General features: G+C 36.8%; 1 protein-coding gene across 1 annotated transcript in view; it reads right to left on the bottom strand.

Annotated features, from left to right (window-relative positions):
- Positions 1-25,737, bottom strand: part of ERC2 (ELKS/RAB6-interacting/CAST family member 2) — a gene marked incomplete at both ends in the record, with an annotated part of 911,416 nt that overhangs the window by 483,162 nt on the left and 402,517 nt on the right. Inside the window, 2 exons of the mRNA XM_080828630.1 lie at positions 2,717-2,857; positions 8,881-9,018. Of these exons, the coding sequence (XP_080684756.1) occupies positions 2,717-2,857; positions 8,881-9,018 (279 nt within the window). The remainder of the gene's footprint in view (positions 1-2,716; positions 2,858-8,880; positions 9,019-25,737) is intronic.

Here is a 25,737-nt window from a genome sequence, read left to right as displayed (position 1 = left end):
TTTATCAAATTCCGTTTCTCTAATAGAAAAATAACCAACAGTTTCTAAGATACCTTCTATAGAATCAAAGATAAAATTATTTTAAAATTTAGATTAGACTTTACGTCCCAGTCCTTTGTAAATCCTAATTCAACAGATACAATGAATTTCCCCAATTCAGATATGGGTTTGCCTACATTGTTCCACTCATCAATCATGCCCAGAAACCAAGAGTTCCCCTGGATAGTCTGAATTTCAGAAAGTAAAGTAAATATGTGCATATACCATGGAACATAAATTTGCTTAGCTAAGAAGGCAATGTCTATCACCAAACATGAAATGATTAGCAGCATCTAATAATGTATCCAAAATATTCAGGTATTATCCAAAATCAGACTTTGTGAGTTACCTTATATCCCTTTGCAGCATCCAGAAGCACACAGTGGCCACTCAGTAAATGATATTACCTAATATTTTGTGTCTGAGCTACTTCCTGGGCCCTGGAATAATCTTGTTGATGATAATATCACCATCACTCAGCAAACTATCCAGCTCCTAACAACCCTCTGAAGGACAAAGCAGCCACTCTCATCTTTCAGATCAAGAAACTGACGGTCACAAGAACTGTCTTCTCTAAGGTTCCTGACCTATTAAAGGAAGATAGAGGTCTCAAACCCAGAACTCTGACTCCGATTTCAATGCTCTTTATCATACTACTCCCACAGAAATAATAATAGACCTTGTAATCTAGGCATTTTGTCATGACGAAGATGATTATCACCCCAAATAAATTATAAGCTGGCAACAATTATATGTTGTTTTTCTCTATACATTTTAAATTGCCAGGTCGGATAGCTTTATGTGTCAACTTGGCTAGGCTATATAGTCCCCAGTTACTCAATCAAACACTAATCTAGGTGTTGTTATGGAGGTATTTGGTAGATGTAACTAAAAACTATCATCAGTTGATTTTAAATAAAGGATATTATTCTCCAAATCTGGGTGGGCCTGAGCCTATCAGTTGAAAGGCCTTAAGAGCAGGACTGAGATTTCCCTGAGAAGGAAGAAATCCACCTGTGGACTGCTGTGCCAGTTCCTGTCTGGAGTGTTTCCAGCCTGCCCTTCCTGATGGCCTACCCTGTGAATTTTAGACTTGCCTAGCCAGCCCCCATAACTATGTAAGCCAATTCCTTGCAATAAACTTCTTAACATGGTTAAATTTCTTAATACAGTTCTGTTTTTCTGGTAGAACCTTGACTGACACACCCATCCCACTGGCAGGCACATTACTATACAGGAACAATAAAAGTTTGCTGAAATGCTTGTCTGAAATCATACAAGGTAGGCATTGTTTATAAAATTATTTTCATTTAAAGCTATGCTCCACAACATCATCAAGATCTCTTTCCAATCATATATACATATATACATATATATATGTATATGTATGTATATATATATATTTTTTTAAAGGTCTGGATCCATGAATAACACAATCAGTTACTCAAATTGCAAATGAGATCAAAGCTTCTGTGCATTCTGTTATATATCAACTATAGTAATTACAGATCCCCTAAGTCAGATTTAGCAGTGAAATAGTAGGAAGAGAATTTACATTCATTTTCCTATCAAAGAAATAATCTCTTTTGTAAAAAAACAAAACAAAACAAAACAAAAAAAACACAGCACACTTACATTTTAGGGAACTTGCATTTTGTTTCTATTACTCATCAAATCTCCCAAACTTAAATTCCTCATTTAGACAGTACTTTAATTTGTACAGAATAACCAAAACCAAAGGCTGAGGTAATAATCTGGTGCTGGAAAACAGACACCTATGCGTGATACAGCCCAATAGGAGGAAAGAATCTGTGATAGCCCTAAAGGAGATGGACATTTCCTATGGACAAAAATAAGTGTGAAGGGGCCAGTTGTGGACAATAGCACATATCTCAGAGTTTTGGAGACTGAATAAAATAACATGCAATGCTGCTTCTCAAACTTCTCCATCAACGTATCCCTAAGTAAACTAAAGGAGGTAGAGGTATCTATCCCTCAGAGCATGGGGAGTATAGCCTTACCCATCCTCTCCATAACCCCCAAGCAAAAAATTTCTTTGAAGTATATTATTTTACTTAAAACATGCAGGTAGGATTTGTATTCTGCATTCATGTTTGCTCTAGCATGAAAACATTGTTCTAAATTATTTACCATAATGTAAAATCGATATTCCAGAAGAATCATCACATTTAACGTACACTTTGTGTCTAGCATGGTACTGTATCCCCTAACCTGGAAGTATTCAGTGATCTGGTTGAGCAGCACAGATCAATGTAAAGCACACAACACAAGGACTGGCATATAATAGACCCTCAGTAAGTGCAGACGTTGTTGTTGTTGTTGTTGTTGTTGTTGTTATTGATATTGTTGTTATCCCAAGCAAAACATCATGGCGCAGTAAAAAATTACAGAATCCTCTAAGCCACACAAATGTGGTAAGACATCAGGAAAACTTTCAAGGAGCTACATTGTATGCAGTGAGAGTAGAGACAAGGGCATAAGGCATCCTGATAAAGGGAGTTACAGTAAATATTTTCCTTTGAACTCCGATGGCTTTGACAAGGAAAGGTAACTATGTCCCCAAACCTTTACACAGACCCTCAAACTCACTCTCTAGTCTCTCGAGGCTCCCGAGAATGGGACTATCAGCATGGTTCATTTGTTTTTCCAGACTCACCTCTTTTTCAGTCAGTTCAGCTTGTAAAGCATTGACCTTCTCTTTCAGATCTTTGTTCTCTTTTCGAAAAGATTCTATCTCTTCTAGTCTTTCCCGATCATCTCTCTCCCGCTGTTCTTTCAAACGCTCAATTATTCTCTCCTGTGAGGCAATTATCGAAAGAGAAGTGAGAAGCCATCAGTGTGTATGTCAAGGCACACTACAAAAGGAAATGGGAGGCAATAAATATAAGAAATGCTCTACATGAGTCAACGCACGCAAGACAGTTAAACTTGGGTTTGTGAAGACAGGCTGTGCATAACAGCATTTGGGAAAGACAATCAATATGGCTTTTGGCTTACTAATAAAAGTCAGCATCACAGCGTTGCAAGGGATCTTAATGTTCAAGGTCTGAAGCTGTTCTTGGTTCATGGTGGTGCTTGGGAAATTCCAAAAGCAGTTCCAGAAGGTTTAGGCACCAAGACTCTAGGTTTATGAAAGACTTTAATGGACGAGGGAAAGAAGGACAATTAACCTCTTGGTTCAACCTTCTTTGCTTGGTTTTCCTATTCCTTTGCTTGGTTTCCAAAAAAACTTCCTTGGTTCCTGAAGATTCTGCTCTGGCTAAAAAGGGGATCTAAGCGGGGCAAGACCTAGGCCCTTCAGGACTTAGGTCTGAACTAATAGCAAGAACTTGAAACAAAATAAAGAATGAGCTCATTGGATAAGTGATTTGCCAATGTACCTAGAGATGACCATTTTTCCTCCATATTTTTCCAATGGCTTCTTGGCAATCAGTAGAGACTCCAACAAAACATTGCTTTAATTTGACAAAGTTCAAATAGCAGCTTTACTGAGAGTTTCTTACACGCTAGGCACTGCGATGTGCCTTTCTTCATCTAGACTTCATCACAACTGCACGGTCTGAGCCAGTGCTACTAGTAACAGTATGGTAGGAAACCCAGGCCCAAAGACTGGCTAACTCATCCAAGGTGACCCAGCACATAAACAGAAGGCACAGCCTAGCATCCAGGGCTCTCTGAGTCTTAGCCATGTGCATGAGACCACTGCCAAAAACAGATGCATGGTGCCAGTTAAGGAGATCTGAGAACCTTGCATCCTCTGACTTACATGCTGAAATGAAAGCACTGGTCTGGTAGACGTGTTCTTCAAAAATGTGAAATCTAACCAGTATCAAAATAAAAGCCTTCTTCTTTTTAAGTAAAATTGCATTGGGGTAAAGTTTGAGCTAGATTTCTAAAATTTGTTTCAAATTACCCAACACATATTTGAACTTCCTTTAGGATGGCAACATAAGGGGCACCTGGGTGGCTCAGTGGGTTAAGCCTCTGCCTTCGGCTTAGGTCATGATCCCAGGGTCCTGGGATCGAGTCCTGCATCGGGCTCTCTGCTCAGCGGGGAGCCTGCTTCCTCCTCTCTCTCTGCCTGCTTCTCTGCCTACTTGTGATCTCTGTCTGTCAAATAAATAAATAAAATCTTTAAAAAAAAAAAAAGGATGGCAACATAAAAAAATACTGGTGCAACAATTACTCTTAAGGATCCTGATATTATCTTTTATATTCTTATAAGTATGTAGTATGAGACAAGGCCTGATATGTAAGACAACATAAAACAGTATATGATTCAGAGAGAGGTTAGTTTGAACACTTAGCCTGTGATTTAAGTCCCCCCAGGGAAGCAACTGTTCTACCCCAATGACAATAATTTATGTATCTAATGCTCTCAAGGGAAAAAAGAAGTATCATTATTGTTTTGTAATTAGCTAAAAACACTTTAAAATGAAGTATATTATTACAACAGTGGGGGTGGAAACAGAACAAATCAGTCTACTAATTGTCTACATTTGTTTCTTCTTGATTCCGGTTATAGTCCTATTTGACTCTGCCTGTGACACTGGTGAGTGGATAATTATGCCATCTACAAAAAAAGAAAATGGCCTCAGTGCACAGGAAGTCTCTCAAGGGCTTTTAAAATTTTCAACAGCTGAACCCTCACTGCCTTATGCCTACACTCATTGCAAAAGCATCACAAATGGTCACCTGGCCACCAGGCCCTGTCCATGCCATCACTGCCACCACATGAGCTGTTGGAGCGACATTTTTTTAAGTCCCAAACTGTGTCACCTCACTGCTTGGAAACTTTCCCAGGAATTGGTCTGATCATGTGGCCTTTATTCCCACTCAGTGCCCTTCATATGGTTTTACTGTATGTCCATCCTCCCGGCCTAGCTTTCCAAAGGGCAGCACTCAAATCCTATGACTCTTTTAACTCAGGGCTGAGCAAACTGTCTGGCATACAACAGGCAATTAAAGAAGCTGAAGGAAGGAATAAGAGGAATAAGAACTCAACTTAGGGACTGTCTTAGCTTCAAAGGAAGGGAAATAAAATTAAGTATGCATGTTAACATCCAGAAGGTGTCAGAGTCATTTGGTAAGTAGGTTGATTTGCTCTAAGCACTTGTACTATTGACTGGGCATCGATGACAAAAAAAATCAGCAAGCACTATAATGTTTTTAAGTGTTATTGATGATTCAATACTACAAAATATTTCTCCGTCAATCACGAAACTAATTTAACTGTCAGCCACGCAGGGCCAGATGTCAAAAACATGTGTTAAAAGGCCCTAATATGCCATGATCTACTTGATTAACAACTAACTTGCAGAAATTCCAACAACGTGTTCTTGTTTTAGTCTTATTTGCATTGGCAAGTATTTCTTGCGCACTCATCTGGTTCTGCACAGGTCTAATCTATTTGTGCTTTATCACTGAGCGGGAACTGAATTACAGCAGCCTCCGGCTCTGCTATCTGCCTTTCTCAACTGCTTATCTTCTATGTGGCTACAGCAACGCTTGGCGAGACCAGCTTTATAAATCCTGTGGGTTCCGTCTCTTGAGCTTCTGTGTGTCAATCCTAGAACTAAGTCATACTCAATCTTAACTTGCTAAGTGGCATTAGTTTTTGCACTGTGAATATGTATATAAATTCTCAGAAACTAAAATGAATAACACACTCCCCAAAGGTCATAATTCAAGTGGAATGGTGAATAGTGCCTAATAGGTTCCATTCATCAGCCAAATGACAGCAAATAATTAGATGTTCTTATGAGTCCATGATTTTTAATTAATCATTTTATTTTTTGTACTGTATCTTGTTCCAGGGGATCTGTTCAATTAAATGTGGATAAAACTGGAACTTGTGAGAGAAGGGCCACTAAAGGTGATCATGATGTTGTAAAAACAACAATTACTAGAAGGTTTGAGTTTCAGTCACATTCCATCACGGGTGAGCTCAGTGGCCTTGGGACAGTCCAGGAAGGCAACAAAGTCCCAACATAGGGGCAACTTAGACAGATGAGAAGTGGCTTCCTGGAGCACTGGGTTGAGAAGTTAGCATGCACCACAGTCTATCCATGACATCTACCTAGCACCCAGAAACAGGGAATTGTGCTGCATCTGTCAAAAATGTTCAGTTCTTTAAAATGGAATAGTATAGGTTTGGTATTTCTCAGAGTGTGGTCATTTGACCACTTTCATCAGAATCACTGGCATACTTTTAAAAAAATCACAGGTTCTGGGGTGCCTAGGTGGCTCAGTCATTAAGCATCTGCCTTTGGCTCAGGTCATGATCCCACAGTCCTAGGAATGAGCACCACATCGGGTTACCTGCTCACTGGAGACCCTGCTTCTCCCTCTCCTCCCCACTTGTGTACTCTCTCTTGCTATCTCTGTCTCTCTCAAATAAATACATAAAAAATCCTTTTTAAAAAAAGTCACAGATTCCTTGGACCCATGGAAAAGCAACTGAATCAGAATCACTAGGAAATGGGACCCAGGAAACTGTATTTTATGAAGCTCCCTAGATGGTAAGATTATTTGGATACACACAAAAGTTTGATACTGGAATAAATACTTAAAAGGAATCTACTATTCTTTATCCCATGATGAAGAACCTTGCCAGTTCCTATCCAACGTTTTTGTCTGTGCTTTTCAAATACACTAACATCCTGATTTTGTCACCTTTTGGAAAATTCCCTTCAAATGAATTGATCTGTGTTTGCTTTTAATCTTCATTACTGTGGAAGGCTAAAAGTCAGATGCAAATGAAGTTTGAAAAGTAAGAGCTCCAGGCCGAAGCTGGCCTACCTCACATTTGGCTTGAGCACCATGATATTTTAAAACCTGAACTTGAATGGCTTGAGGTAGGTCAAGGACTCTGCCACTTTTAACAGTTGCCAGCAGTCCCTACTGCCTCACACCAAACTCACTTCCCTCATTTTTGTTCTCTGCCTGGCTCTTAAAGGTACCTAACTACTCAACTCCTCATCTACTGCCCAATTCAGATTTCATGCACCTGAGGTTGTGGATCAGCAAACTGAATAATTATTATCAAGGTGGTTCCAAAGAGATATGGAACTTGGATGTCAGCTAATTTAAATGTGCATTTTGAAAATAATGCACTAAGAGAAGAGGCTTGCCCCACGTGATGCACCTCTCAAGTGGTGGCACGAGTATAAGGGGGGCAGACTCCCACAGACCTCAATCTTCCTTCCCAGTCATCCTCTCAGTCTCAAAGGAAGTGCTTAAATAAAAGGAATAGTTTCAGATTTGGGAATTGTTTTGGGATTTAAACAAGAATAAATCAAATATTAATAGGGCCAGGGGAAAAAAAAGATAAAATCCTGCCAAGTAATCCATGACATGGAAAAATTATATGGTATATGTTTACTTCCGTAAAGTTGCAGAAAGAAATTGAGAGGTAGTAATGCACTGACATCATATCACTCAAAAACTGCAAACAGGATACATAATCATTAATATTTTTGAACCAATATTCCCTCATTCAAATTTTTACAAACAAAATTACTACAGAGAGTTTTGGTAGTAAATTCTTAAGAATTTAAAAAAGAGTATTTTCCCAGAAGAATCATCTTATTTATTCTTTTATGTTTTCAAGTAAAATCGCATATCTTTATAATTTAATATTAAAGTTATAATGTTATAATTTCTATCTAGACATAGAATTATGGCTCTTCCTTTTAGCATCTCTGTTTTTTTATGTACTGCTGTGGCTCTCAGACTAGAGTGAACAATCACCAATGACTGGATGTTCACTGCTGGAACTTGCTAAAGTACAGAATCCCAGGCCCTCTCAAAGCTCTGTTTTAGTAGGTATAGATGGAGCCTAATGATTTAGATTTCCAAAAGGCACCTTCTGGTGATTCTGACACAGAAGTCAAAAAAGCCTTCTTTAAGATACACTGGCTTAAAAAAAAAAAAAATCTGTGGGCCATTTAATTTAATGCATTTCTTTCCACAAATTTGAGGTGCTAGGAAAGAGAATTACTTGCCAAGGTCATCCAGTTAGTGGCAGGGCTGGGACTAGCTCCTACCCAGGTTTCCTTCCACTTGACTTCATTACTACAGTTCATGGACTATGATAATGGGGAATATAGGAGACAGGCAGTATAGCTCCCAAGTCCACATCCTTGAGTACTGTGTAATACAGCTTCTCAGGAAGCTGAATTCCTAGAAGAAGAGGAATTAAATCTGCAGAAAGTAAAGAACATTCCAGGCTAGGTAATAGTGTGGGCAAAGGGTCTGAGAAAGGAAGGAACATGGCAAACTTGAAGATCTAGGCCAGCATAGCTAGAATATGGAAAATGAGGGAAGAGGGATGGGGGATGAGGCTGGGAAAGAAGGAAGGAAAGACGGAAAAAGAGAGAAGGTAGAGGAAGGGAGGGAGGGAAAAGCAAAGAAGGGAAGGAAGAAAAATAAGAAGGAGAAAGGGAAAGAGGATGGGAGGATGGGAAGGGGAGAGGAGTAAGGCAAGCAGGCAGAGAGATAGCTGATCAGATATGAGCCAGATCAGAGGAAGGGGTGGATCGTATGTGCCAGGTTAAGGATTTCAGTTGTCATCATCCTAAGAACAGTAACAAGCTAATGAAGGTTTTTAAGCAGGGCCAAATATGATGGGATCAGCTTTGCATTTCAAGGCTCTCCTGGCTTATTTAATGTGCCAAGTATACTGAGGAGGGCTAACATGGGAGTGGGTCCAGCTGGGAAGGCGGGTAGTGTGAGCACAAAAGCGGGCACATTTAGATCATCTCCTCCCAACCATGCTTCCCTAAATCTTAACATCCCCATTTTTCAGCCCAAGCTCACCTTTTCTGACAGAGCCTCTTCGAGTGTTGCTAGCGCAGTATCTGTATTACTGGAATCCGTCTGCAAGGACTTCACTCTGTCTTTCAAATTGGTTAGTTGTTTGTCTTTATCCCTAAGTTGTTCTTGTAAGTTTTCAATCTGAAAATAAAGATCACCATACTTAATGCATATTTTATAACATATCCAAGGCCAAGATTCCTGAACTGGACCTGCTTTTAAAACATCAACCCCAAGTTACAGACATTGTCAGCACTGAAGTTACAGTGACTTAGAATCAAGACCATTTTGATGAGACCTCATCCTTCCATGTAATTAAACTTTATATTTAAATGGTGATACAGATGAGCAGACTACCTCTTTCCATACTGATGCAAGCCCTTCAGACATGTAAACATTGCTATTTCTACCTATTTCTGTCCTTCCTACCAGACCGGTACCTAATCTAATCTCCGTTACAGTGAATCAGAGAAATACATTAGCAGGATTTTTTTCATTCAATGAAAAGACATGCATTGGGTGCCCATTCTGCATCAAGCACCATATCAGTATATGGCAGAACCTATGTAGTCATTCACTCACTCCTTTATTCAGTAGTAAATTTTGTGATATGCCAAATGTTGTCAAGTGGCTGTTTCAAAGTAACCACATGAAAAGCCAAGTAGGTTATCATCAGTAGACTGTTAATGGGAAGAACTTGTGATATAAATCAAATGTAACAAGTACTAAACACTCCATTTGGCAACTAAGTCATGTGCTGGCAACCAACCAGCCACTTTTATCCACTATCTGCAGCCTGAAATAAACACACCAAATAGCTGATTATAACGCCTGCCCATGAGCAGCAGCAAGGACCTTTCCTGGGCATTGCGTACATTACCATTCATTTTTTAATTCTCTGCTTTCAAACCATGTATTTCTTATCTAAAGATGAAAAAAAGCCCACTATACAAACAATTTATTCATATTAAGGGTTTTAAAGTGACAAGTAAAAAAAGCAGTACAACTCTAAGATAAGTCCATTCAAAATATTTGTATTCTGCACCCAGGCTTTCGCAGGAAATCATTCCAAATGCATGTTTAACAATGTGTGACTTAAACAAATTTTTGGATTATTTGATTCATTTAGCATAAATCTGGAATGCAACACAAATAATGACAGCAATGCAGCAAAAATGAGGAGGAGAAGAGGGTGACAATTGAGGTGGCAGTAGTAGCAGCAGCAAAATGAACGCAAAAGCAATGACCCCGCTGATCCAAAAATGGCAGAACATGGGACTTGGCTAATTTTTCCAATGGCTACAAGGGATTTGAACTAACAGAGATGGCCTTTTTCTCTCCCCTCCTTTCTTCTCCCTTCCCTCTTCCTTCTTTCCTTTCTTTTTCCCACCAATGTATCTTTTTAATAAGACATGATTTTTGCCTTGAGACAGACATCCTGGAAACTCAAGTTATACATCAAATAATTAGCTTTCTCCTTCAACAAAATGCAATGTATTCCTGCCCACCTACTTCTGTGAGAATTCACTCAAAAGGCATTATCACCTGCAGTCAAAACAAAGGCTTTCTCCATTCCAGACAAGCGTTCACGTGGTTACACAACACCATAAATACATATATGGGTGAACAAGAATATGGATGGTTACATGTCAGAATGATACTTGTTATATAAAAGAAGCCAACAGTTGAAAGGACTAGCTCTTTAAGGAGAGGGTGTGCTATTATTTTGAGTACACCCACACCCACAGATACATTTATGTACATGAATATATGTAAATTCATGGTGGTTCCAAGCAAACTCATTAGGCACCCCCGTCACCCTAGGAGACAGTGCCCTGGACAGGACAGAGGATACCTTCTCTCAGGGTATCAGCTCTGGGTCAGTGGTAGGCCCTGATTTCAAGGAATTTGGGGCACTGGAAATAGGGGCTAAAGTAGACTATAAGTCTGTGAGAGACTCCTTGAGACCTCCCCAAATCACTGAGAGGACTGAAGAAGTTTAGGGCCAAGGTCCTACCGGGTAATATAACACTTTGTATTTTATGATTTTCTGACAGTAGCCATCCTAACGGGTATGAGATGGTGTCTCCTTATAGTTGATTTGTCTCTTTATAGACTCCTTATACCTTGATTTTCATTTCCCTAATGACTAATGATGTTGAGTGATCTTTTCATGTGCTTACTAGCCATCTGTATATCTTCTTGAGAGAAATGCCTATTCTAGCCCTTTGCCCATTTTTTTTTTAAATTTATTTATTTGACAGACAGAGATCACAAGTAAGGAGAGAGGCAGGCAGAGAGAGAGGAAGGGAAGCAGGCTCCCTGCTGAGCAGAGAGCCCCATGTGGGGCTCGATCCCAGGACCCTGAGATCATGACCTGAGCCGAAGGCAGAGGCTTTAATCCACTGAGCCACCCAGGCGCCCTGCCCTTTGCCCATTTTTGAATCACGTTGTTTGATTTTGTTGTTGTTGCTGTTGCGTTTTAGGAATTCTCTATATATTCTGCATATTAATTGCTTGTCACATATATAATTTATAAATATTTTCTCCAATTCTGTGGCTTGCCTTTTTAATCTGCTGATATTCTTCTGATGTGTAAATTCCCCCATTAATACTGCTTTCTCTACATGCCGTAAGTTTTGGTACATTGCACTTTTGTTTTCATTCAACTTTAAGTATTTTTTCATTTCTCTTGTGATTTGTTTTGATACATGCATTTTTTAGAAGTGTGTTGTTTCTGACTTAGAGTCTGTTTTGTCTCTTTCAGTTACTACTTGCATAGAACATATTTCTCCATCCTCTCACTTTCATTCTATTTGTGTCTTTGGATCTATAGTGAATCTCTTACAGATGGCATGTAGTTGGATCATGGTACGGGTGGTGGGGAGGGGTTGTTTTCTTGTTCTTAGTCCATTCTGCCAATCTCTGTTTTTCAATTAGATTTTAATCCACTTACATTTAAAGTAATTACTGGAAAGAAGGGGTTTATGTCTGTCATTTTCCTCTTTGTTTCTGTAGACCTTATAATGTTTTTGTTCTTCATTTCCCGCATTACTCTCTTCTTTCATATTTAGTCGATTCTTTGTAGTAAAATGAGTAAATCTATAATCATTTTGTGTCCGTGTATGTGTATATTATTCTACAGCTACTTTCTTTGTGGTTACCTTGGGGATTACTTGCAACATCCTAAATTTGTAACACTTAATTTTAACACTTTGAATTTATACCAGCTTTGCTTCAGTAACATACAAGAATTCTGCTATTTTACAGCTCCATCTCTAGCCCTTTTGGTTGCTGATGTCACAAAATTCTGTCTTTATACACTGTGCGTTCCCAAACACAAATAATAAATTCTTTTAAATACATTAACATCTTACCTAATGTAGAAAATGAAGCATGAAGTTACAAACCAAAGTTCTAATAATACTAGTTTTTAGACTAATAGTTTTTGTAAATATATTACTCTCTTAGGTCATGTAGAAAACAGAAAATGGAATCACAAACCATTATTACAATAATACTAGCTTTTGTAATTGTCCATGTACTTACTTTTATTGAGATATTTTTCTTTTCACATGGCTTTGGGTTATCATCTAGTGTCTTTTCATTTTACTCTCAGTGACTCCCTTGAACATTTCTTGTAGGACAGTTCTAGTGGTAACAAACTCCTAAGCTTTTATTTATCTGGGAGTATCTTAATTCTTCCTTCACTGTTTTTTTTTAAATTTTTTATTTAAGTTCAATTTAATTAACATGTAGTGTATTATTAGTTTTCAGGGTAGAATTTAGAGATTCACCAGTTGCATCTAACACCCAGTGCTCATTACATCAAGTGCCCTCCTTAAAGCCCATCACCAAATTACCCCTATACATCCCCCTTCCAGCAACCCTCAGTTTGTTTCCTATAGTTAAAGAGTCTTTTATGGTTTGCCTTCTTCTTGAACAGCTTTGCTGGATATAGGATTCTTGGTTGACAGAAGTTTTTGTTTTTGTTTTTTCTTTTAGCACTTTGATTATATCGACCCACTGTCTTCTGGCCTCCGAAGTTTCTGATCAGAAGTCTGCTTATAATCTTATTTAGGATCACTTGTAAGGGACACTTTCTTGATGTTTTCAAATGTATCTCTTTGTCTCTAGATTTCAAAAGTTTGGTTATAATGGATCTTGGTGTAGGTCCCTTAGAATTTATCTTTCTGGGAGCTTAGCGAGCTTCCTGGATGTTTATATTCATGTCAACTTTGGAAAGTATCAACCATTATTCTCTTTGCCCGTTTTTCTTCTGTCTCTTTCTAGGACTCTATAATATGTGTATTGGTCCATTTCATGATGTCCTGCAGATCTCTTGGGTTCTGTTCATTTTTCTTCAATCTTATTTCTTTGTTTCAAGTTCATTGATTCTTCAGGCTGTTCAAAGTTGCCTTTAAATCCTTCTACTAAATTTTTCATTTCAGTTATTATATTTTCCAGCTCCAGAATCTCCTTCTGGTTTCTTCTGAGTTTTCTATCTTTACACTGATAATTCCATTTTGCTCATACACATTCTTTTATTTACTTCTACCACATATCCTTTTTGTTCTTTGAGCATCTTTGTGTGGTTTTAAAATCTTTGTCTATGGAGCGCCTGGGTGGTTCAGTGGGTTAAGCCACTGCCTTCAACTCAGGTCATGGTCTCAGGGTCCTGGGATCGAGCCCCACATAGGGCTCTCTGCTCAGTGGGGAGTCTGCTTCTCCCCCTCTCTGGCTGCCTCTCTGCCTACTTGTGATCTCACTCTCTGTCAAATAAATAAATAAATAAATAAATAATCTTTTAAAAAATAAAATAAAATCTTTGTCTAGTAGATATGCCATCAGGTCTCAGGGTCAGTTTTTGTTGATTTTTTTTTTCCTTTGATTCCTACTTTCTGTATGCCTTGTGATTTTTGTTGTTGTTGAAAACTGGATGTGGTAACTCTGGAAATCAGATTCTCCCAATTTCCCAGGGTTTGTTGTTTTTTCTTACTGTTTTTATTGTTTCAGTTTGTTGTTGTCATTGTTGTTGTAGGCTATCTCTGTGTCAAAGATCAGTCTGAGGTATAAATATAAGGTCTTTTCAAGTCTTTTCTGAGACCATGTCCTTTCCCAGATATGTGTCGTCATTTTCTAATTTTCCTTATATATGCAGCTGCTCATGAATGTCTTAATTTTCAATGTATGGCTCTCAAAAGAGAAGACGAGAAAATGAATGAAGAGAAAAAGGACTGTCATTCCTTTAAGTCCCCTCAAAGTCAGTTCAGCAGAGAAGCAAGAGCTTGCCCAAACATGGAGAGGTGCAACAATGGCTGCTGACTCTGACTGTACCTCAAGATCAGAAGCACCAGTCAAAGATAAGAACACAGAACCTTGATATTTGGAAGGTGGGGTTTTTGTTTGTTTGTTTGTTTGTTTTTATTTGCTTTTGTTTTTTGCTTATCCTGGCTCTTCCAAGCTGTGTGTAGGCTGCTTCAGGCACACATGTTTGGCTGCCTGTTACTTGGCTAAAGGGTGGGAAATGGTTAGCTTCCACTGTGTTAACAGCTAATACTGACCAAAATTAATGCATTTTACCATCTCAGCCTTCCTCTGCAACTTGCAAGCCTTCAGTAGACTCTAGAGTTCCACCATAGTTACATCAGTCAGATTCTGACAGTGCAATCATCATCTAGATGGAGAGAGACATTCCTGGTGCCTCTGACTCCTCCATCTTCCCAGAATCCTCCTCCAGAAATACTCTTTACACATCAAGGAAAAGGCAAAACTGGTTGCTAGTATAGGATCCACTAAATCATGGATTTAAATACAAAGATTTAGGGGCACCTGCGTAGCTCAGTCAGTTAAGCATCTGCCTTCGGCTCAGGTCATGACCCCAGGGTCCTGGGATGGAGCCCCATGTCAGACTTCCTTGCTCAGTAGGGAGTCTGCTTCCCCCTCCACCTCTGTCCCTCCCCCTGTTTGTGTGCCCTCTCACTCTCTCTCTCAAATAAATAAAATAAAATCTTTTTAAAAATAAAATAAGTACAAAGTTTTAAATCAATCCATTGTATTGGGTTTCTATTACTCCATGAAACATTAGCATAAACTTTGTGGGTAAAAACAACATGAATTTATTGCCCCACAATCTATAGAGCACAAGTCCAAGCATGGCATAAATGGTTTCTCTGCTTACGGCCTTAGAAAGCTGATATCAAAAGATCAATCAGGCTGAGCTCTCATCTGGAACTTGGGGTCCTCTTTCAAGATAATACACATTGTTGGCATTACTCAGTTCATTGCTGGCTATTAACTAACAGATGCTCTCAGCAGCTAAACCTGTCTTAGATCCTTGCTACATGACCCTCTCCATCTTCGAAGCTAGCAACAGAGCACTTTTTACATGTCAAATTCCCTCCTCCATGCTCTAAGTTTTTCTGACTTTTCTGTCTCTGACCTCTAGACTCAGATTTGCAATGCTCATGTGATAGTTCAAGCCCACCCAGATAATGTCCCTTTTGGTTAACTCAAGGTCAACTGAATAGCAACCTTAATTACATCTGCAAATTCCCTTTTGCATAAAATGTAATCCAAACATTGACATAACACCAGGGAGCCCATGTCATGAGCGCCATCCTAGAATTCTGGGTACTATATCCATATATTTCATCTATACTAAAAAAACATAATACTCTTTTAAAAGATTCCTTAAACAAAGAATTCTACAAGAGAAATTTATCCAGATCTGAAGAATTAATTATAATGGGATGTGTGACATTTTAACATGGCATTTCTGCTGCAGCCATTTTTACATGGCCCAAAGTTAAAATAAAAATAAACTTTAAGCTTATAAAATAGTTAGGTACTATATGTACCAGACTTCTTCACTATAAGCCAGGCATTGTCCTAAATAGTTTTTTTTTTTTAGAACATTTTATAATGAGATAATTGAGATTTCCATGCAGTTTTAAGAAACAATATAAAGAGATCTCTTATACTTGTTAGCCAGTTTCCTCTAGTAGTAAAATCTAGCATAACTATAGCACAGTATCACAACCTGGAAATTGATGTTCATATATTCCATTGATCTTACTCACTTATCACCATTTTTATACACTCATTTTGTGTGTATGTGTGTGTGTCTGTGTACTTAGTTCTATGCAATTGTATCACTTGTACAGATTCATGTGACCACCACCAAAGTCAGGATACAGAACAATTCCATCCCCCAAAAGATTCCTTGTGTTGTCCTTTTATAATTGTACCCACTTATCTCTGTCTCTGTCCCCCTGCCAACAATGAATCAGTCCTCCATTCTATAATTTTATCATTTCATAAATGTTACATAAATATGGGCACATGGTATATAATATAACCTTTGGCATTATTTGTCTTTCCCACTCAGTATGATTCTCTGGAAGCCCATCCAAGTTGTTATGTCTATCAATAATTTGTTTTTGTTTTTTTATTACTAAGTAGTAGTCCATGGTATGGATCTACCAGCCTGTTTAACCACTTACCTGTTAAAGGATATTTGGGTTTTTTCTGGTTTGGGGCTATTACAAGTAGGCTACTATGAACATTCATGTGTAAGTTTTTTCTATGAACATAAGTTTTCATTTCTCTGAGATAAATGCCACCAGAGTAAAATTTCTGGGTCACGGGACTTGCAATTTAGCTATATAAGAATTGCCAAACTGTTTTCCAGAGTGAATGTACCATTTTACATTCCCACCAGCAATGTAGGAATAATCTAGTTTTTCTACATTCCCACCAACACTTTTGGTGTTGTCATTACTTTTTGTTTTAGTAATTCTGATAGATGTACAGTGACATCTCATTGCAGTTTTATTTTGCATTTCCCTAAAGGTTAATGATTTTGAACACCTTTTCATTTGCTTATTTTTCATCTGTACATCCTCTTCAGTAAATACCTGCTCATGACTTTCAGCCATTTTCTAATTGGATTGTTTTGGTTTTGTTTTACTGTTGACTTTTCAGAGTTCTTTTGAGAGTATTCTAGATACCAATCCCTTGTAAGATATATAGTTTACACAATTATTTTCTCCCAGTCTGTAGCTTGTCTTTCCATCCTCTTAACAGGATGTTTCACAGAGCAGAAAGTCCAATTTAGAGTTCATGCTTTTAATGTCAATTCTATGAAATCATTACTTAGCCTTAGATCCTGAAGATTTTATCCTATTTTTCTAATACATTTATAGGTTCATGTTTTACATTTAAGTCCATGGTTTACTTTGAGTTAATTTTTTGTATAAGATGTGAGGTTTAGGTCAATGTTCAATTTTATTTCCTATAGATGTCCAATTGATCAAACACTATTTGTTTAAAAAAAATTATAAAAAGCTTTTCTTCCTCCATTGAAATGTCTTTGCACCATTGCAAAATATCAGTTAGGCATATTTGTATATCTGGATTCTCTATTCTGTTCCATTCACCCATCTATCACTCCAATAATAGGAGATTGTCTTGATTACAATAGCTATATAGTAAGGGTTAATATCACCTTTTTTTTTTTCAAGAATGTTTTAAGTTAATCTAGGGCTTGTGCATTTCCATACAAAAAAATTATAATAAGCCTGTATATGTTCACCAAAAACCCTTGGGATTTTGAAAGGAATTTCATTAAACCTATAGCTCAGTTTGGGGAGAAGTGACACCTTTAATATGCTGAGTTTTTCAAACCATGAATACAGTGCATATCTCAAGTTGGTTAGGTCCTCTTTGATTTGTTTTATTAACATTTTATAAATTTCAGCATACAGATCCTGTACATGTTTTGGTAAATTTATTTCTAAGTATTTCATTTCCTTTGGAGTTATAAATGAAATTCTGTCTTTAATTTCAGTTTCCACATATTCATTTTAGTATATAAAAATGTAATTAATTTTTGTTTGTTGATCCTATATCCTGAGATTTTACTGAACTTACTTTATGAACTCACTAGGAAGTTTTTCTTTTTTTCTTTTTAAAGACACTTTGTGATTTTCTATATAGACAATCATGTCATATGCAAAAAAGGATGGTTTTATTTTTCAAATTTTTTCTGGTCACAGTGGTGAGAACTTTGGAGTACCATGTCACAACCTTGCCTCTTACCTGAATTTAGGGGAAATATATTTAGTCTTAGTAGTGAAAGACAGATGTTCGCTATAGATTTTTTTTGTTTAAGTTGCTGACCAAGCTAAGATGGTTCTCCTCTATTCCTAACTTGCTTAGGGTTTTTAATCATAAATGGGTGTTGAATTTTACCAAATGCATTTTCTATGTTAAATATTATGATCACATTATTTCTTCTTTATTCTGTTCATATGGTGGATTACAATGATTGCTTTTTTTCAAGGACTGATTTTTAAATGTTGAACCAACCTTGTATACCTGAAATAAATCCCACTTAGTCATGATATAGTATTCTTTTTATACATTTTTGCATTTGATTTTCTAATATTTTGTTGAGAATTTTTTATTTAAGTTTATGAGACATAGTGGTCTGTGGTTTTGGTTTTGGGGGATTTTGCTTTTGTTTTGTTTTGTTTTTTTATTGTATTTTTCTGTTTTGGGTATCAAGGTCATACTAGCCTCATAAAGTAGTTGAAAAATATTCTCTCTTCCATTTTCAGGAAGAATTTGAGTCTAATTGGTGTTAATTCTTTAGCTGTTTGGTAAAATTATCCACTGAAGTTATCTGGGCGTGGAAATATCTCTTTTACGAGCTTTTAAATTTAAAGTTCAACTTATCTAATGGTTATAAGATTATTCAGGTTATGTATGTCATCTTGGTTCAGTTTTTATAGTTTGTGGGGTTTGAGGAATTGGACCATTTCTACTAAGATGTCAAATTTACGAGTAAAAAGCTGTTTGTAATAGTCCTCTATCAACTTTTTGAAAAAAGATTTATTTATTTATTTTAAAGAGAGAGGGAGAACACACATGTGTGTGAATTGGGGGAGGGGCAGAGTAAGCAGACTCCTCACTAAGCGTGGAGCATAATACAGGTCTCATCTCAGGAGCCATGAAATCATGACCTGAGCCAAAACCAAGAGTCAGACACTTAACCGACTGAGCCACCCAGAGTCCCCTCCTCTATCAACTTTTTAATGGTTACACAATCTGTAATATTTCTTGCTTCTTTTCTGATATTGATGTTTTTTTTCTTTTCTCTTTTATCTTTATCATTATTGCTGGATTTTCCTGATTTTCTCTATTGTTTCCATGTTTTCAATTTTATTGATTTCTGCTCTACTATTATTCTTCCTTATACTTGCTTTGGGTTTATTTTGTTCTTTTTCTGGTTTTTTGAGGTAGAAGCCTTGATTATTCATTTGCAACATTTCCTCTTTTCTAATGTAACCATTTTAATGCTACAAATTTCCCTCTCAGCACTGCATTAGCTGCATCCCACAAATTTTGATATGTTGTATTTTCATTTTCATTCAGCTATATATATTTTTTTCCTTTTTACTTCATCTTTGAGGCATGGATTAATATTCACTGAGAATCTTTGTGTCTTTTAAAGATTTTTATTTTTTTTAAGTTATCTCTACACCCAACATGGGGCTCAAACCCACAACCCCAAGATCAAGAGTCACACAATTTACCAACAGAGCCAGCCAAGCACCCCTACTTAGTATCTCTGAACCATGGATTACTTGTAAATCTCATATCCTTCTATTACTGAGTTCTAATTTGATTCCATTATGGTCATAGAATATACTGTATGAATTCAATTCTTTTAACTATGTTCAGGTTTGTTCTACAACCCTGAATATGCTCTATCTTAATGAACGTTACATGAACACTTGAAAAAAATGTATAGTTCACAATTGTTGGGTAGAGTGTTCTACAAATGTCAATTAGCTCTTGCTAGTTAATAGCTATTCAGTTCATCTGTATCTTTGCTCATTTTCTATATTTAATTCTTTTAATTGCTGATAGTAAAGTGTGGAAGTCCCATCTATAATCATGAATTTGTGCATTTCTCTGTTCAGTTCTATCGGTTTTTATTTCATATATTTTGTTTGGTGCATACACATTAAGAATCACTATGTCTTCTTGGTGGATTACTTCTTTTACTATATAATTTGTCCTTTTTTTTTTTATAATTTGTCCTATTATTCCTAGTAATTTTCTTTGCTCTGAAGTCTGCCTAATCTGATATTAATGTAGCTATTTCTCCTTTTTAGAAAAATTAATGTTAGGAGCACCTGGGTGGCTCAGTCAGTTAAATGTCCAACTCTTGATTTTGGCTCAGATCAAATATGTAAGATTTAGCCCTGTGTTGGGTTCCATGCTAGGTGTCCAGCAGCTTAAGATTCTCTTTTCCTCTCCCTGTGCCCCTCTCCCTCACACTCTTTCTCCTTCACACTCTCTCTTAAAAAAATAAGTAAGTTAACATGATATATCTTTTTCCATTCTTTTATTTTCAACCTACAATGCCATTGTGTCTGAAGTGAATTTCTTATAGACAGCATATAATTATTCAGGGTTTTGGGGAGTTTTTGTTTGTTTTGGAGTTTTTCTGGATCCAGTTGGATAATCTCTTTTAATTGGTATATCTTGGCCATTTACATAAAGTAATTATTGATACATTAGAGTTTAAGCCTGCCATTTTATTATTTGTCTTATGTTGATTTCCTCCATTTCTTTTTTGCCTTCCTGAGGGTTACTGGATAAATTTTTAGGATTCCATCTTCATTTACTTATACTATTTTTGACCATATAGTTTTGCATGTTTTCTTAGCAACTGCTGTATGTAGTACAATTTACATATGAAACATGTCATAACCTACTGATATAAATGTTTTACCACTTCAAGTGAAGTACCAAAATAGCACTGTCTTAAGGTCCTTCTTATCTTCCTCACTTTTTTTTTTTAAAGATTTTATTTATTTATTTGTCAGAGAGAGAGAGAGAGCGAGCACAGGCAGACAGAGTGGCAGAGGGAGAAGCAGGCTCCCTGCGGAGCAAGGAGCCCTATGTGGGACTCGATCCCAGGACGCTGGGATCATGACCTGAGCCGAAGGCAGCTGCTTAACCAACTGAGCCACCCAGGCGTCCCTCTTCCTCACTTTTTAAATCCAGTTGTCTCATTATTTCCTCTACGTACACTGAGCACAACAATACCGCTATAATTTTTGCTTCAAATGTCAAATGTGATTTTTTTAAATTATAAGGATGAAGATAGTTTAAAATATTTAGTCATATTTTTTCCATTCCACTCTTCTTTCTTCTTTTCTGAAGTAAAATCCTGCTGTTACCATTTCCGTGCTGTTTAGAGAAAGTTTCCTTCAGCAATTGTTCAAGGGTAGAAAGGTTAGTGACAAATACTCTTAGTTTTCCTTTGTCTAAAAATGTCTTTATTTCCCTCTTCATTTCCAAACGATAGTTTCACCAGATAGAGAATTTACGGCTGGCAGTTTTTTCTTCTGTACTTGAATAATATGCCAATTCTGTTTGGCCTCCATGGTTTCAGATGAGAAATCCAGTCATTTGAATTGGTAACCATCCTCCTATAAATACTGAGTAGTTCCTCTCTGGTTGCTCTAAGATTTTTTTCTTTGTCTTAGTTTTTAGAGGTTTAATTGTGATGTGTCTTTGGGCTTCTACCATCTGGGGTTCACTTATCTTTTTAAATCTGTAGGTTTATATCTTTTGCCAAATTTGGGGAGTTTACAGCCATTCTTCAATATTTATTAGCCCCATATTCTTTCTAATCTCTTTCTGGGGCTCTGATGATATGTTAGATCTTTTATTATAGAATCACAGTTCCCTGAGCTCTAGTTTTTTATTTTCCAGTCTAGTTTTCCTCTGTTGTTTAGATTAAGTTCTACTGATCTGTCCTCAAGTTCACAGACTCTATCTTCTGTCATTTCTACTCTACTATGGAATCCTTCCAGTAAGTCTTTCTATTTTTTCAAAGGAATTTGTAATTACTTGTTCAATCAGCTTTATGATAATTGCTTGAAAATTTTTGTCAGATAATTCCAATACTTGATTCATCTTCATGTTGGCATTAGTTGTCTTCTCTCGTTCAAATTGTAACTTTTCTGGTTCTTGGTATGAAAGTAATATTCTATTGTATCCTGGACATTATGAATATATGTTAGAAGATTTGTTTTGTTTTGTTTTCCTATTTATATCTTCTATTTTAGCAAGCAGTCACCTTGTTTCAGTTTAGCATGTGGGTGCTAGCTGACCTCTCTGGCTTGCTGACATTGCTACTAGGGACAGGGCAGCTCACTGCTATCAGGGACTTGGGGGCTAGGAATAGGTTGACCTGCCTTGACTCCACTGATGAAACTGCTGTGGGCAGCTTGAGCCTGCCACTGCTGGCAGGTGGGAGATGGGGAATGTGTTGATTCAATGGACTCTGCTAGCAATGTTATTGTGGGCAGACTGGCCCAGTGCTAAGTTCCAGCTGGGCTTCCCTTTCCCAGTCCTTTGTCCAAAGAGAACAGGCATTTCCTTCTTCTCTTCATCCATTCTTCCCTCTTTCATTCTAATCTCTCTCTCTTCCTTCATCCTTCCTTCTTTCCATCTAATTTCTCTTGGCAGTTCAGGATTACAGGGCTCTCCATGTTCCAGGCAGGGATATATAAAGAATAAGAACAAAACCCAGGGAACTCATTATGGTGTTCTTCAATTCCCGAGGCCCCTACCCGATCGTCCTTCTTCTTTCCCAACATTCAGAGTTCTTTTATGACTGTCTCTTGAATTATTTCCAGACAATCTAAATTAAGTTATATTTAGAGAGAAGAACAAGGGAAATGTGAGTTTATGCTATCTTTTCCCAAAACTGGAAGCCACCAAACACTTTTTAGAAATGAACTGTTTAATTTGCTCTTCAAAATCCCATCACAGATTTAAAATGAAAAGAAGCAAACAAACTTGTTAAGGTAACCCAGACAATGAGTGGTGAAAGAAGGGGGAATTCATATTCAAACTGTCCAACTCTGGCCCCAGCCCTGCTTCAGCCTCCCCATGACTATCTCAGAAGCCTTTAGAGCAGTAACTCTCAACTCCCTTCCTGCACTGTGACCCCTAGGGATCTATTCCCACCAGATGATACAAGGAAGGGAGCCAGAAGCTGGCTGGGCAGTTGAGTAGTTTCCAAACCTGAATCCTCCATTTGAGATTCATTCCCAAATGGCATGAAGCTACATAGCATGTAAACTCAAACAAACTCAAACAAACTCACTGTGTTGGTAAATAGTCTCTTGGCCAAAATGACAAACACGAAGTGAAGAAAAGGATTACATGGTAACATTAACAGCTACATTTCTTATCATGCAGCTCTCACATAGTCGGTCCTCCATAAATAATTCTTGACTATAACCAAAATGAACCAGCCCTTTAAATACTGGATGAGGCTTGGCTCAAGCTACCTCCCACTAGACAGTGTTTCCGAGAACAAACAACCATATCATGACACCCTGTGGAATATTTGAGATACTGCATGCTGCAAGTTCTACCAAAGTCCAAATTCAAATGGACAGAGGGAAAGCAGGAAAGAAAACAGCTCCCAAAAATGCATAATCAATATTAAAGGTCTAGGATGCTTTTTTATCACCAGCAGTCTGACCCCAAAGGATAAGCCCTCTAAAATAAAAAGTGTCTGCTTCCCATGCTTAGTGCTTATCTGAATTCCAGAGCATTTATATGATTTCCTTTCCTTTAAAACTAATTTTAAAATGTGATCCAAACTTTAACCAAGACAGCATGTTCCCAAATAATATGGAATTTTGTGTAATTTTTCCTTTAGACATAAAACGAATAGGCAGCAAATTTAAAACATCCCCAAATTGTTCTAAAATGGAACATCCTGAAAATGTTCAATGATAAAATGACAGGCAAGATCCTAGGTTGCATCTAGAAATTCTCATGATGTAAAAATACTAATAAGTCATTACTGTGGACAAGATCTCCATGGTTTGCTAATCATGGCTAAATCTACTGAGAGGACAGCAGGGTAGTGAAGAGGTCTGGAGCCTCCTAAATAGAAAAAAATTCTCATACTGTGCAAACTCATTTCTGCTGAATGTCATTATAGTCAGAAAGAAGATTTTACTTTTGTTTACCACATTAAAAAAAAAACCTGAAAACCCATCAAATTTAGAGTCAAAATATTCCAATGTTTTAATATTTTGTATTCCCTCAAATAAAAGAAAAAGCAAAGCATAAACAAGGGAATCATTATATGTAGCAAAAGTACATTTGCACACACAATGAACAGGAAACAAGAATTTTTTTATGACACTAATTTTATCTGAAAGTCATAGCTATACACATTATATAGCTTTTGTATCAAGTTTCAATCATGCATATACCTTTCATATTTATGGACTTTTTTATTTATTCAAATAGTAGCTGACATCAGAAAAATTGGTCTGCTTCTTAGAACATACAAAACACTCATAGAAAACAGGAATTAAAGAGGAAATAATGGGACAAATAAAAAACTTTATGAAATCTTTAAACTCTCATGAAAACCATATATAGATGATTCTGATTCAGAGAAAGACACAATAGATCTTCCATAGACTCCCATTTACTCATTTTCTTTTAATACTTATAGATTCATTTTCCATTCTCTAACTGTTCTAAACTTAAAATTCAGTTACCAAGATACTACCTGCCTATAATGCTTGTTTTGTTGCTTTTTAATTCCTAGGCTACAATTCAACTGCAACTAAATTTAAATTTTAAGTGTATCATATAATCTTTGGCTATTTAAGTAATGAATATTTTAGTAATTAAAAATTGCCATTACAAAAAAATCGTTAAACTCTTTGGGATAAAAGTCTTTTCCTGTCCACACACTGTCAATAAACAAAGTGCTAATCTTGTCACATTTTTGGCCACTGTCTCAGGAATGCTTCTTAAGTACTCAAAGGATTAAATTAAATCTCACCTGCAGACAGGCTTTTCAATTCAGCTGAAAACCTAGTTCTCAAAGGAAAATTACTTTCATCATCTTAAGTTAAAACCAAAGGTTCCATCCTTTGGAATTTACAAGAAAATAGCAGCATCAAAGAAAATAATTCACTTCAAGAGAGTTTGTTCTTCAAGACTCTGTCTAAACGAATTATTTCAGAGAGAATTCATTTTAGGAAATATTTTCTCAAGGCCATTCTATGAGAGCCATAAAATTGTGTCATTTAAATTACTTCAAGTTGACATCTTTTCACAATTTTGACTGCCTTCTTGGGGTTTTAGGAAGCTATTTTTTTTTAAAGAATTATTTTATTTACAGTCTTTGTTTTGAATTCTAAATTTGGTTTATGGTCTTTTGTTTTTTTAAGAGGTTATATAATTTCATGAGTTAAACATTTGAAACCCATGAAGGGAATTAAAAAAAAAAAGATTTATTTCCTTTGAGTTCAAAAATGAAATAATAGAAGAAACTGAATTTGAGATTAAAAGTATATACATTTGGGGGGAAAAATGACAGCACTCTACCTAGTACTCAAGCAACTATTTTCCAATATAAAGTATTCTATGTTCTTTAATTTAATTTAAGAGATACTTAATAGGATAAAATACTCACATTGCAGAAAATTTCCTCCTAAGAAGAGGTAGCATTTCAAAAAGTTCCCCCACCATGTTGTTTTAAGAGCCACTGGGGGGAGGATTAGGATGCAGTTCATTTTTGGACTCTTGCATCTACTTCCTAAATAAACAAATCCTGGCTCTTTCTCCCCAAATCAAATACAAACTCAGAGGAAGGACAAGGAGATGAACCACTACACTGAAAAATAGAAACATTATGTCAAAGCACCCTATATCATTATTTGCAGACAATTTATTTTGTTATTGCTTAGTATCCTTCATGCTAAATGTTCTGTCCCCTACAGCAAA

This window comes from Martes martes, assembly GCF_963455335.1.
Source record: "Martes martes genome assembly, chromosome: 1".
Classification (NCBI taxonomy): domain Eukaryota; kingdom Metazoa; phylum Chordata; class Mammalia; order Carnivora; family Mustelidae; genus Martes; species Martes martes.
The sequence above is the reverse complement of the archived record's forward strand: the minus strand, read 5'-3'. Positions and strand labels throughout refer to the sequence as shown.